Here is a 15,277-nt window from a genome sequence, read left to right on the forward strand (position 1 = left end):
AGGTGCAGAACGCTCCTGGCTGTGGAAACGGCATGCGGCCGGACTGCGCTGACTGGCTGAATTACCAGGACTCATAGCAGAAGATCCAGGTGGTAGAGGTGGACAGCGAGGGACTGATTAGCCTGAAGGGGGCAGGAAGAAGCCCCAGGTATGTATAAAACTTTTTCTTTTCATCCTTCTCAGGTACCATTTAATTCGTAGTCACCAAACCAAATTTTAACAACATATCAAATTATTTGATTTCATGAGCAAACAGTGCGTACATTTGCATAAATCAGAATCAACACAGAATTAATTCCATCTCATTGACCATCTCTATTAGTGACACGGCTACACATCAGGCTTTATTCTTACAGCATAGATGTTATTTCGTATATATAAGTGATTCCTGTGTACACATTATCTATCTATCTATCTATCTATCTATATATATATATATATATAGTCACAATCAGATGTGTATATCTGACTTTAAAAATACGGGGACTGCTTTACTGAAGCAGCACAAGTAACTAATTTTGATTGGTTTATTTCATTATTGTGGACTAAGCACAGCTATCACTGTATGTATAAAATATTTACGATGAGTTATGTGAGAAATAGACCACTATCATATTTCTATTTTAAATTACAGTTTAAATTCATTAGGAGTCGCCCCGACTCCGACTCCACAGCCCTGCAATAAAGCACAGGTGTGACGTCACATGACTAGTGCCCACTGCATTTTCACAGGGATGTCTCAGCACACACATGGAGAAGGCAATGCGGTATCCTAGCATACTGGCTCAAGAGAAAACGGAACTAAATCACAAATGACGAACGTATAACTTCTGCACTTACACCCAAAAATGAAAGCAGGAAGATTAGCCATACTATGCCAGGGAAAAAAAACACATATATAAGTAGATAAATACTTACGATCTACGTACATAACATGTATTGTACTGTCCACATTTTGATTTCAGCGAAATTTATTTAGTAAATGAAGAGAATTCTGTTCCTGGTGGGGGCCATGTCTTTTGCCCACAGTTTGAGGCTAAATTCTGATGTCATTTCTTCCCTTAGTTTTTTTTCTTTTCTCCTCCAATCGCTGAGTCTCCTCAGCCTTGCTTGTATATGTTACGGCCAGAACCCGAAGTGTGGCCACTTCATGTTCTGGCCAGCCAATGTGCGAAGTGGCCGCAGCGCAGCGGCCAATGTTAGAAATGTAATGTTTAAATGTATTAAAACCTGCTTAATTTCAAGAAATATAGCCGGCAGCAATGTAATAGATGAAGCTGCCGGCTTTCGCACTGCCTCCTCCTCCCCCCCCCCCCCCCCCCGCCTCTCTCTGCCTCCTATACAACATACGGAGCAGCTGGGGACAATGCGTGTCCCAGAGATTCGTTAGTCGCGGCAGGGGAAGCAGAGCGGGGAGGCTGCATACATTGCTTCTGCCAGCACCCGCTCTGCAGGAACGGCAGGATTCCTCTGCCGCGACGAACGACTCTCGGGGACACGCGTGTCCCCGGCTGCTCCGTATGTTGTATAGGAGGCACTGAGGCAGAGAGAGGAGAGAGGTTCTGGCCGTAACATATACACAAGTGAGCAGAGTATCGTGTTTTTTTTTTTTTTCTTTTTTTTCTTTTTTCTTTTTTCAGACTCAGCGTATTATCATGCCCGGACTTCCATCAACATGACTTCACAGCCGTGCTCCTGTGTCCCTGGGCGCATCTTCACATCATAGTCTGAATCCACTTATATAGACATAACACAACAGCAACAACAACAACAAAAAGAAGAAAAATCACACGAGGAAAAATATTATAGTAGAATAGAATAAAATAAAAATAAAAAAAAAAAAAAAAAAAAAAAAAAAAAAAAGAATGCCCTCACCGGTCTTATAGGTATATGAGAGGAAAAGCTACTAGGAATGGGTGCAAATCCAGCCGCTGAGTGTGAATCCCTGAAAGATTGATGCATTACACCACTTATAGTATCTCACAATATTTGCAGGGAAAATCGGAACCATAAATCAGAATCAGAATCGGAAACCGGATCTGCAGTGTGCAGGGGAACCCCACACTGCAGCCGCTACTACAACAGCTCTAAAATATCAATGCTGCACTGTGAGTACCTCCTTTCCCCTTTCTTTTTCCCTTCTCTTCTCCTTTGTAATTAACACCATTGTGATATAAGCCTTAGATAGGGCTGCACAGTTTTTCGGTTTAAAACCCAAACCGCGGTTCGCGACAAGACGACCCAGCAATCGCCAACATCCTCGGCCCTTGCCCGGCTCGCCGCCCGCACCCGGCCAGAAGCAGCGAACATGCACTAGTGCAAATGAGCGGGGGGCGGACCCACCCGAGCGAGCGGCCGGGCACACACAGCCCCCCCCCAAACCGCCAGACAGCGACGGGACGGCAGGCGGAGCCGCACACTCTGTACAGCCCCGCCCCCCGCCGCCACCCAGCAGCCGGCAAGCCGCGCACGCCCGCAAGTTTTAAATGCAGAATTAGCATCTTTATCACTTAATACACTCAGACCAGTTGCTGTTGAAATTTGATTTTTATGGTGACGATACCGCTTTAAGGAATAGTTGCATTGAGGAGAGATTACAACACACCACTGAGATTAAATACCCCCATCTACACTAAGAAACACCATGGAGCAATCTCTGGATCAATATATCAGACCATCACTTTAAATATAAAAAGGAGGAATCCAGGAGCACCACATCTTTCCTTTTTGTTTTCTTTAAAGGAAACCAGAGGTGAAAACCTGATGAGAAAATTATATCTATCCTCCTACTCCTAAAGGTTTCAGAATGTTGCACTTTTATTTTCTGTAAAGCAGCTAAGAAAATAATGATTAATGTTGTATTGTCTTATATGCTGACAGAGTTGTTCAGTGTGCCAGAAGCTAATATACACGAACTAATGACCTTTTCTATCTATCCCCTTGCTCTTGGAATCTCTGACTTAGGCTTAGTGCACACCAGAGCGGTTCTGCTGCAGTTTGCGATCCGCTTGCAGGTGCGCATCCGCTAGGGTAATGTATTTCAATGGGCTGGTGCACACCAGAGCGGGAGGCGTTTTGCAGAAACGCATACTCCCGGGCTGCTGCAGATTTTGGATTGCGGATGCGTTTCTGCCTCAATGTTAAGTATAGGAAAAACGCAAACCGCTCTGAAAACAGGCACTTCAGAGCGGTTTGCTAGGCGTTTTTTGTTACAGTAGCTGTTCAGTAACAGCTTTACTGTAACAATACATGAAATCTACTACACCAAAAACGCTTCACAAAACCGCAAAATGCTGGCTGAAACGCTACAGAAAAATAAGAAAAAGCGTTTCAAAATCTGCTAGCATTTTGCGGATCTGCTAGCGGGTTTTGGTGTGCACCAGGCCTTAGTCCGGACTTGCATACCTAAATAACTTTTTCAAGCAGAAAAAAAAAGGGGGACTAAAGCCTAGTTATTTGTATGCTTAGCACACTATACACACGTCTATCTCATATCACCTCAGGTATGCTTTAAATTCATTCCCGGTAATTGTATGAGGGGGCAGGGTGGGATGGAAGGATGGAGAAGATAAAAAGGCTTTAAAATTCAGCGCCACAAAACTAAAAAAATAATTTTAGAGGGCATAAAAAGAACGGTTCAAACCTTGAGCAAATTATCATTGGGTATAAACATCGTGGGTTCAATTGCCATCAAGGACACTATCTGCATGGAGGTTGTATGTTCTCTCCGCGTTTCCTCTGCATGTTGTTCTGTCCTTCCAAACCCCCTTTGGTATGTAGCTTATACAGCTAAATCTCTTGCACAAGGCTTCAACTTTAGTTTCTTGATTGCTATGACTAATACATGTATATTTTACAATACATACACTAGTACTGCCTGCTTATGGTATTCATTATTGTCAGGAGGTTTATAGTAACCATGTCGGATAACTCAAATGCCAGCGCGGATGATCCCCAAGAAAGCTTGAGTGAAACAGTATGTTCTCCCTCAGGGATACCAACTTACTCAACAAATTCATGTTCTCCCAGGTCAGCAAACATGTATCCATGATAGCCAAAAGAATCTCCTGCAAAGAATTTAATGTTATTTTGGTAGCAGATCTGGTCCACTTTCACCAGCAGGTCCCGTGAGCAGCAGGTCAGGCATACCTAGGAAGAGCAAGACAGGTAGAAAATGAAGAACACATTATTGACTGTTAGTTTGGCAAACAATGTTTTATTTAAAGAATAAAGACCAATTTAAAGTGAACCAGGGACGAAGCACCCTCATGTATTTTACCATATAGATCAGTGAGAACATTAGAGAAAACACCTACCCTGCTCTCCGTTTCATTCTTCACTGTTCAGCCTGCTTCTAATCAGCCCTGATAAAATCCCAGACTGAACATTCAGTTTTGCTTTGCTCAGGAATCATTAATGCTGAGTCATTATAGCAGAGCCAGAAGCGGGCAGGCTTGGGCTTATAAAGACATCAGAGAACAGACTCAGCTATAATGATTCCTGAGCAAAGCCAGACTGAATGCTCAGTCTGGGATTTTATCAGGGCTGATAAGAAGCAAGCTGAACAGTGAAGAATGAAACAGAGCAGGGTAGGCATTTTCTCTAATATTCCCACTGATATATATGGTAAAATACATGAGGGTGCTTCGTCTCTGGTTCACTTTAAAAGATGGAGTGTACTTCTACTTCCAATAACAAAGATAACCTGTGCACAACTGTTAGTAAAACATGACTCAGGCCCGCATTTGTTGTGTATTGTGGCTGCCCCTTCCTTCCGTCCTCCTTCCGGTGGAAGTGGCAAGTGCGGTAGTGAGTGGTGGAACACATCCTATAGGTTGCGTATTACAGTAGTGACGCGCATAGGATCCCAGGACTTCTGGGTAAGTTAGCCCCCTATTTCGCTGTCACAGGTGCATTAATTAATCTTCATTAGATTTCCAAATTAGAGTACTCCAGTACTCGAAAGCCCATCCCTGTTAGAGGATCAGGAGGACTGCCAGACAATTGTTATTGCTTAAAAGGAAATAAATAAATATGGCATCCTCCCACTGAGGCTTAACCTAGGCTCCCCCGAGCATTTATTTATGTAAGTATTTATATAGCGCCGACATATTACGCAGCGTTGTACAGAGTATATTGTCTTGTCACTAACCGTCCCTCAGAGGGGCTTCACAATCTAGTCCCTACCATAGTCATATGTCTATATGGTGTAGTGCATGTATCAGTCTAGGGCCAGTCTAGGGCCAATCTAGGGGGAAGCCAATTAACTTATCTGTGTGTTTTTGGGATGTGGAAGGAAACCAGGGTGCCCTGAGGAAACCCACGTAGACACAGGGAGAACATACAAACTCCTTGCAGATGTTGACCTGGCTGGGATTCGAACCGGGGACCCAGCGCTGCAAGGAGAGAGCGCTAACCACTATGCCACTGTGCTGCCCATTCTGGGAGACCAGCTAGCTTCTCTACTGGCTTTAGAACACTCAGTAGAAAAACAATCTGCAGAGATCCCCTGCCAGTACTAAAGTTGTGACTAAATTAATTAATAAATAATTTTTTAAGTTAAATTATAAATTAAAAAAAAACTCAATTGTATTCATTATGTTATTTTCACTACAGTTCCTTACATTAATACTTTTTATCATAGCCTCTTACAGGTTGCCGTGTGTGCATTCCAGAGTGCAAAGAGCCAATATCACTAAAATATACAACATAACAGCGTATTCAGACTTATACAATCTAGCAGATCATTACAAATCTCTCATTTGCATGTCAGCAACAGCAAATGCAAGTAACAGTGTAATCAGTCAAGTGGCTACTAAAAAGGCTGATAATTCACTTTTACATACTTCACTGTATTATTTTTTCTTTGTAGGTAAACACACAATGACCAGACTGTCTGCACACAGAGTTCAAAAGGTCCCACAACACAGTCAATGCCAAGTGTGTACAAAGGGCTCAAAGACACACACACAAAAAGACAATAATCGACATATAATGAAAAAGTTTCTGCTTGGAGGAGAAAAACTACTTCCTCCAAGGAAGCTGCTTCCTGTTGCTAATCTGTATTTCCTCCTAGACACAAAACCCTGGCAATCAAGAGAAGCAAAGAGTGCAGCTTTTATTATAAGGGCGCCCATGTCAACACTTATACAGCACGTTCCCGCATAGCCTCAGGAAACTATTCGGCCTCTCATAGTAAAAATGTGTAGACTATTGTTTTCATTTTAATACACACCGAAAAACAACTGCAGACCAGTCACTTCCCTGATCATCAATGTGGCTTTACCAACAGTGTCTAGAGAACAGAGGTGTGCGGCCTGAACTCACATAACCCAATACAAACTAGTAGTAACCAGAGATTAATGTACAACGATGGGAAGGTCAAAAAGTATTCTCCAACTCAACCACAGTAGGTGATTCTTATCCATTGTTTGTATTACCTAAAAGGAAAAGAAAATTGAGGCTTCCATATTTATTTCCTGTTAAACAATACCAGTTGCCAGGCAGCACCGCTGGTCTATTTGGCTGTAGTAGTGTCTGAATAACACCAGGAACAAGCATGTAGCTAATCTTGTCAGATCTGATGTCAGAAACCCCTGATCTTTTGCATGCTTGTTCAGGGTCTATGGCTAAAAGTATTAGAGGCAGAGGATCAGCAGGGCTGCCTGGCAACTGGTATTGGTTGAAAGGAAATAAGTATGGCAGTTTCCATAACCCTCTCACTTCAGTTGTCCTTTAAAAAAAAAAAAAAAATCCTTCTATAGCATTTCCCATTTCAAGTGTGGCTATTTTGAAGCCAATTCGGATGTCATTTCCTCCCTTAGTCAACTCTGCCTGATTAGTCTGCCCTTCACTATAGAAAGTGCATTGTCTCAGCATGATAAATATTGGCCAATCAGAGAGGAACAGAGGTGTGGGAGAGGAAACCAGGAGGGAAAGAGGCTTCAGCCAATCAGGCTGCATTAGTTAAGTCTGAGGGGAAGTACAGAAGCAAAAAAGGACACCCCAGCATGCCCTGCAACTTCCTTTTTGTGTACCAAATAAGAATCAGGTAGACTGGGGAATGATCATTTATCAACAAGAAAAGTCAGAGATTTTAACTTTTGGATAGCCTGGTTAGCATCCTTATTACTTGTTTACTAGATGAAAATAAAGAATTGATTTTTGATTTTATGCCCGACAGTTACTCTTTAACCACTTAACGACCGCCTAACGCCGATAGGCGTCGGCGGGTCGTTAGTGGTATAGCATGAGCGGCCTTTCCATGTCAGTTCACGGAGACTGCCTCCGTGAACAGTGTGCGAGCCGCCGATCGCGGCTCGCACGCATAATGTAAACATTACATCACACGGCGCTGCTGCCATGCCGTAGATCGGCGATCCCCGGCCTCTGATTGGCCGGGGATCGCCAGCATCTGATAGGCAGAAGCCTATCCTATCAGGCGCAGGACGGATATCCATCCTGCGCCGCTCAAAGAAGGGAGAGGGAGGGAAAGCAGGGGAGCCCGGAAAACGCTGCAGTACAAAATCCCCTGGTCCTTAAAGAGTAACTGTTAGCCCCCAAATTGAAATTTAAATCTGTATTGCAATGTTTTATTTAGTATTTCAGTGAACCAAAAAGCCAATGCAGAACTTTAAAATCAATCAATCTAATTTTTTTACAATGTATATATTGGCACCTGGTCCTGGTGGGGAGAGGGGGGTCGGGCAGACATAGGCATGCTCTGCATGCTAAGCAGTATCAGATATGCGGCTTTGCGTCCGGAGCGGGGAAAAAGGTTACATTGTAAAAAAATTAGATTGATTTTAAAGTTCTGCATTGGCTTTTTGGTTCACTGAAATACTAAATAAAACATTGCAATACAGATTTAAATTTCAATTTGGGGGCTAACAGTTACTCTTTAAGTGGTTAAGTCACCAAGTACCCCTGTGAGGGAAGGGATTGAATTAAGCCTATGGTGGGCTAGGTTATCTGCAGTTGACCATCCTCTGACTGCTTGTCTTCAGGTTGCTCCAGTTCCTTGATCCAGGTCCAATTTCCATGCAAATTTTCTGTGTTCCACCACAGGCGAATTTGAACAGGGAAAGGCAGCCTACTGGAATCAATAGGCTGCCGTCCGATTTGCATGCCAGAAGGACTCATTGCAGCATTTAAACGTATTGCACATCCGAATCGCTATAGCCATGCATGGCACGTCTCGCAAGACTCATGGTGACACAGTGGAAAGGGCCCTAAATGTTCAACTGGCCACTTCAGTCGAAGCATCCAGAGGAATTGCCTGCAGCCATGCACGAGCAATCCTGAACTGAGCATGTGTGAAATGCAAATCGCACAAGCCCAGCAAAGGTAAGTGCTCTTGCATGAAAAAAAAAAAAATGTGCATGTGCAATTTCTTTCATTTGGCATGTGCCATTCAGAATTAGCACATGCACTGTTCAAAATCATTTGTTCACTGCTCAAGTGAGCATGCAAGCATGCAGCTAATCTTGTCAGAGTTTTGTCAAAAACATCTGATCTGCATGCTTGTTCAAGGTCTATGGCTAGAAGTAATAGAGGCAGAAGATCAACAGGACAGCCCGGTCATGTGCATTATTTCAAAGGAAATAAATATGTCCGTCTCCATACGCTTCTCACTTTAGGTGTGCAAGTTGAGCGAAATTGAAAGCGACCATGGCTCAAAACTCTCACAAAGCCAGCAGATACACACAATACATCCAAACTGTTGGTTCCACATATCCGAACACATGGGGAAGGGTCCCTGAGCTGGCATTAAGGCCAATCTCACAGCGGAAAAAACATCCTACAGGTGAAATCATGGGGAAGAATGCGCTCACTTAGCAAGTCTGTGGTTGGTCAACATTATATGATGTGTCAGTTTACATCATGTTTTAACCTATAAAGCAGACCTACGAACACGAACAGCCAATGAAAGACTTCAAACTTATTGCATGAGCAGTCACATGCTGCTCCAATAGGAGGAATTGAAAGATTTTTATACTAATGGGAAGTAAGGGAGGTGGTGGGTAAAGTCAAATCATGCACAAAGAGTCCTTCAGCATTCTTAGGAAATGAACTACATTTACAAACACAAAAAGGTTTATTTCGAAAGCCCTTTCAGCTTTTCTTGTGAAGTACTCACAGCATCAAACCCCTTGAAGAAATCCTCAGGTTTCTCTTCAACGTTATCTGTGTCCACTTTCACCTTGACATTCGGGTTCAGATTCTGAGCACGACTCTCTGAAGCCTTCGCCCTGTTACTACCAAGAGATCCAGTAGGAATCAGGAATTGGGCCCGAGAATCTTCTGCTGACACCTAAATGACAAGAAATGCTGAATAATTATTACCTGTGGTAAAAGTGCACAAGCTCTCCGACATGAATATTTACATCTGATGTCGTTTTCAGTTAAAGCAGACCTGAACTCAGAATTTCCTCTCTGCTCTAAAAATAAGCAACAACATAATAACCTTTAAAGAAAAAACCTTTGTTACAGCTGATACAAATCCGACAAAAAATCTGCAGTGTGTCTACTTCCTGTTTTCATGGAAGCAGACATAGGGTTAACGATTAAATATATATTTGTCAAGGGGTACTTGTGATAATGTTTACTATGCTAGGGGGTACTTGGTGAGTACAGAGTTCTTAAAAGGGGTACATACCAATAAAATGTTGAGAAACACTGCTTTAAGCAATACAAAGCTATACAGAACCTGAACAGTAAGCAGCTACTGCTGCCCAAACCCCACACTGCCGTCAGGCTGGATCCACCAAAACAAAGGACTGCCTATGTACTAATGATAGTCCAATCAGAATATTGATTGCAAATGACATTGTTTCAATAGATCCAATGTTAATATGAGTTCTGATTTTTTGCTCTCTGCCTATTTTCTGTTCTTGCTTATGACTAAGAAGCATAAGGGTCATTCACAAGAACAGGTGGAATAGCAAAGAGAAAGGGTCACACCTGATTACCTATGCATATATGCAAATCTTTCACACAAGGATGCAGAGACACTATGCAGGTGGTAGTGGGGCACAATTAGCAAAACATTGTTGATCAGAGTCGGGGATCCATCTGAGACTGCTGTAATTACATTCATCCTCTGTGAGTGGGGGTCACACATTAAAAAGGAAGGCTAGTTTATTCCTCACTACACCAAAGTGCTTGGGGCTTATTAGGCACAAGTTGTAATGGTAAGGCTTACATTTGCACTTCAAAGTATAAAGTATTTCAGCAGGGTTTGGTATATTTATTAATTTGTATCCTTGGGCAAAATAGAAAAAAATGAGCCTGTAGGGAGAACATCTACATGCTATCTATCTCGGTAAAGGTCCATTTACACTGTGCGCTGAGCTACTGAGCTGCATGCTAATGCACCACTTCCACCAGACCACTCAAGACACAGTCATATTTAGGAGCTCCAGTGTAGTCTAATGCTAGCTCACAGCTGCAAGCATTACTAGTGCACTACTATAATAACACGCATACTGCACTTTTTCAGCAGTTTCAACACACATGCTTTTTTTTTTTTTTAACAAATTTTTTTTTTTACATTTTAGAAAACGTTAAAAAACTGGTAAGAAGGGCAAGAACAAGGACAGGGTCTTGAAGCAGAGTGATTGCAACAAGGAGAGGCCCATTCCAAATCTGAGGTAAAGGGCACAGTGTTGGGCTTTCTCCTCTCCTGTTACCTTATTCTTATGCTGGGAATACACAAGGCAATTTCCCCTCCGATCAATGATTTCCGACATGTCTGATCTGTTTCCCATTGAGAAAAATCGATTTTGCAAAGTTTTCATCGGAAAATCAATCTCTTTATTGACACGCTACAGCTTCCGGTCCAATCACCTAATCGGATGGGACATTGCATTGTGCAGAGTTCTCCCCAGGCTCTTTTAAGCCGGATGCTCCACCCGGCTAGTTTTGGTGAGCACCCGGCTGTCATTGGCTCACCTCCTCCTATTCTGTAAGCAGAGTTGCACACAGAAGCACCGGCCCTGCATTCTCATCTCCCCCCACCCGGCTACTTTTTCATGCTACCCGGCTACTTTTTCATGCCACCTGGCTAGAAAAAAATTCTGGGGAGGACACTTGTGTATTAGATTTTCCAACATGCTCCATTGATAAATTTCACCAATTTTAGCCTGAAATCCATCTAATTATTGATCAGGCAGACATGTTGCAACACTGATTTTCATCCAATTTCGCTGCAAAATGAATGGCCACCTTTACTTCTCACGATGTTTCTGTGCAGAATCGATCAGTGGCTGCAGCACCAGACACTGAAGGCAGCTGTGGCAAAACTATGTCACTGAAGAGATGACATAGCAGTTCAAGTAATACTGGCTATGTTCTCTCCAGAGCTTGGGTTTAGTGCAGACTTTCAGAGATCAGCTTTGATAGGTGAGCATATTTTTTTTTGGGGGGGGGGGGGGGGGGGGGGGGAATTTGAGAAGGACAAAAAGAAGAGAGAAGGAGAAAAAAAAAAAAAAGGATCAAAGATGATGATGGAGTAGTAACTGAAGCGAATACATTACACTAGGACGTCAGCCCTTTAGCTGAACTACTGGAAGGACAATGAGTTGGAAATTGCAGATTTGGATTTTGAGGTCCTGCTGGAATTTGTTAGTTAGGGCAAGTCTTAAGGTGGCCATACATTTATAGATTTACAGCAGATTCAACCATAAGATAGATTTCTGTCAGATGCCTGTCAAGTCTAATCTGACAGGAATCTATCTGATGTGTGCCATGCACTAGGAATAGATTTCCAATAAATTTCAGAATGAAATCTATTGGAAATCGATCTAAATACATTATTGGACCATTAGATCCAACACAACTCTATGGGCCATCGATCTGCTACCAGCAGCAGGACGACCGAGATCTTCCATCCTGTCAGATAGATCAAATCAATCAAAATCGTCTGCATAACGGTCGATTGGCTAATTGATCGACAATCGATTTCCAATCGAACAATGAAAGACTGAAATCGACCAGTATGGGCACCTTTAGAGATTGTGCATACTCTTACAAGTGTGTTCACTCACACCTTTTTCTCTCATTTAGCTGATGCTTAACACTTTTCTGCAACCGAGGCGCTTGGCACAGACCCGGGAAACATTCTGTTATATGCTGCCACCTGACGGTCTGATGGAGCGAGGGTCACATCTGTGAAACGCATTAGAAACCAAGGAGTGTATCAATACATTTTTTGTTTGTTGAACGTAAACACATTTGTTTTTTATATCCTTGGGAGGGGGCGAGTCCACCACTGCCACCCCTTTATTTTTAAAAAGTTTTAATTCATTTTATTCTTCTGGCGCCTCTGCTCTCTCATATCGAGCAGAAAAGCGTTTGACATCGGTTCCCATCATTGCGTCATGAGTTCCCAAGCCAAGTGTTCCAGGACTGCATAGAATTGTCCAAGGAATAACCCAGGCGTTTTCTGCAGACTCAGTGTGACCCCTGCCTTATACCAGGGCCTCTGGACTTATTTCAATGCAGATCGCACACAACACATAGTGCACATAAGCTTTAAGACAAATGGAAGCTGCTCTACAGAGGATCTAGAGCTGGAGGACTTAGATGCATGCTGACTGAGCCATGGCACAAACTAGTTTATATCACCATGTTAGGTGTATTTATTACATACAGGGTTGTTGATGGTTGAGGTTAGCTAAATTAGTTCAACAGGAGGTCAAAAATTTGCTTTGGTCTTTAGCAAATAGCTGGGCATGCTTCGGCATTCATTCTACTTTGAAGTGTGATGTTGGTTCTTCCACTATGGGGAGCAAAAAACATGCAAAGCACAAGTGTGCTGACAGCATATATTCCATCGCCTACCTCCTGTGAGGCTAGTATAAAACTTACAGCTAGGTCCATAATAAATATTTGGACAGGGACACTGTTTTTCTAATTTTGGTTCTGTACATTAATACAATTCATTTTAAGTTTAAAAAAAAATATATATGGAGTGGTACGCAGCGTGACCAAGCATCATTTGGACGCGAAACGGCTGTCGCCCGCCACCTTAGTGCCCACCACCCACCTACTTATCAAATGACCATCTACACACTGGATACGTAACCTTGGTCTGGATGTCATTTTGCCTCATGAGGCTTACTGCACTGTATGCGCTTTGCTTAAAGAGAACCTGAACTGAAAGTAAAAAAATCAAAATAACCATACACAGGTCATACTTACCTCCTGTGTAGTCTACTCCTCAATCTCTTTCTCCTTTCCTCCGTCCACTGTGATCAGTGGAATTCTCCATCCTCCATTTCAAAAATGGCCATTACCTCATAACAGCTTCCTGGTCAGCACACTGTTAAACTGTAATATCGCCACTTGAGCCATAGGGAAACATAGACATTACCTTGCACATTCAGTTGTAACTGACAGCTGCTGATATAACTGATAGCAACTGATATATTTCAGTTCTGACAAAATATTTTCAGAACTGGAAGGAATCGCTGTAAGAAGAAAATGGTGAGCTTCTGAGAGGAGCTGATGGTGAAGTAAATATATAATAATCATTTGCAGCTACATCATGTGCTTATTTTAAATAATTGTCTTCGCTTCAGGTTCCCTTTAAAGAGGAACTGCAACGACAAAACGGCCCCTGGGGGGTACTCACCTCGGGTGGGGGAAGCCTCAGGATCCTAATGAGGCTTCCCACGCCGTCCTGCGTCCCTCGGGGGTCTCGCTGTAGCCCTCCGTACAGCCGTGACGCAATATTTACCTTCCTGGCTCCTGCGCAGGCGCTCTGATGCCTCTCGGCGCCGAAGTAGGCGGAAATACCCGATCGCCGTCGGGTCTGCTCTACTGCGCAGGCGCAAGTTTCCGGCGCCTGCGCAGTAGAGCGGACCCGACGGAGATCGGGTATTTCCGTCTATTTCCGTGCCGAAAGTCGCCACAGCGCCCCCGCTGGAGCCAGCAAAGGTAAATATTGAACTGACAGTCGGCACAGTCGCCGGCTGTTCGGAGGGCTGCGGCGAGACCCCCGTGGGACAGAGGACGGCGTGGGAAGCCTCATTAGGATCCGGAGGCTTCCCCCACCCGAGGTGAGTACCCCCCAGGGGACGTTTTTGTTGTTACAGAGTCTCTTTAACTTTACATATACACTGTCTTTTCAAGAATACATTTATGGACGGAAGGTGTACGCTCTATGGATTCTGTTGCTAGAGCTTATTGAACTTTTCCTTCTGTATATCAGCTGAGCACACGTCCTGTGACAGTTTGTACAGGTGCAGCTTTATGGTCACTGAATGTTGTTTTGCCAGTGTGAAACTAGCCTAAGCTCACATGATAAGTCTATGGGATGTGCCACACAACCATACTTTTCCTGGTGTCATAAAACATCATTTTGCCTTCTTAAAACAAAAAGGTATTTGCGATTATTCAGATTGGAGTGAGCATATGAGATCTCCCACAATGCATCACTGCTGAATATGCAAATCATCCTTTGTTGTCCATGTAAGCTAACCACACCTCCAGAACCGCTGGAAGGCAATGATGTGTCATCTTAATACATGCATACATTTCGGACTGGTAGATTCTCATCAGTGCATGGCATGGATGTATATGTCTCTATGGGCTAGGACTTTCCGTGCACTGTTGGACTACGCTCACTCACTCCAACCTAAATATCGCAAACCTTCTGTTTTAACCTTTTAAAGAAAATCTGTAACAAAAACAAAACTCCCCTAGGGGGTACTCACCTCGGGTGGGGGAAGCCTCCGGATCCTATTGAGGCTTCCCCCGTCCTCCTTGGTCCCACGGTGGCAGCGAAAATCCTCCCAGAGCGGCCGCGATGTAACAATTTACTGTATGTATCCGCTCCTTCCCACGGAGATAGGCGGAAATAGCCTATCTCCGTCGGGCCGCTCTACTGCGCAGGCGCAAGTCTCCTGCGCAGTAGAGCGGACCCGACGGAGATAGGCTATTTCCGCGTATCTCCGTCAGACGAGCGCAACAGCGCCCCCGCTGGAGCCTGGAAAGGGAAATATTGAACAGGCTGTCGGGCCGCTGTTCGGAGGGCTGCAGCAAGACCCCCGTGGGACAGAGGAGGACGAGGAAGCCTCATTAGGACCTGGAGGCTTCCACCTCCCGAGGTGAGTACCCCCCAGGGGACGTTTTTATTCTTACAGTGTCTCTTTAAGGACCACAGGCTTAATATCGCACGCACGCCTATTTTTTTTCTTCAAAATTAGGGCTCTGCAGCTCTAATGGCTTGCTGCAGAGCCACACAACGGTGCACACAAATTACCCCCCCCCC

The 15,277-nt window shown here is 43.7% G+C and overlaps 1 protein-coding gene across 2 annotated transcripts in view; it reads right to left on the reverse strand.

Annotated features, from left to right (window-relative positions):
• SAE1 (SUMO1 activating enzyme subunit 1) overlaps window positions 1–15,277 on the reverse strand; it is a 146,624-nt gene that overhangs the window by 119,474 nt on the left and 11,873 nt on the right. For both annotated transcript variants that reach the window (XM_068250728.1, XM_068250729.1), the window contains exons 3-4: window positions 9,140–9,313; window positions 4,007–4,149 (exon numbers count right to left, since the gene is read on the reverse strand). In XM_068250728.1, coding sequence (XP_068106829.1) covers window positions 4,007–4,149; window positions 9,140–9,313 — 317 coding nt within the window. The remainder of the gene's footprint in view (window positions 1–4,006; window positions 4,150–9,139; window positions 9,314–15,277) is intronic.

This window comes from Hyperolius riggenbachi, chromosome 8, assembly GCF_040937935.1.
Source record: "Hyperolius riggenbachi isolate aHypRig1 chromosome 8, aHypRig1.pri, whole genome shotgun sequence".
Lineage (NCBI taxonomy): Eukaryota > Metazoa > Chordata > Amphibia > Anura > Hyperoliidae > Hyperolius > Hyperolius riggenbachi.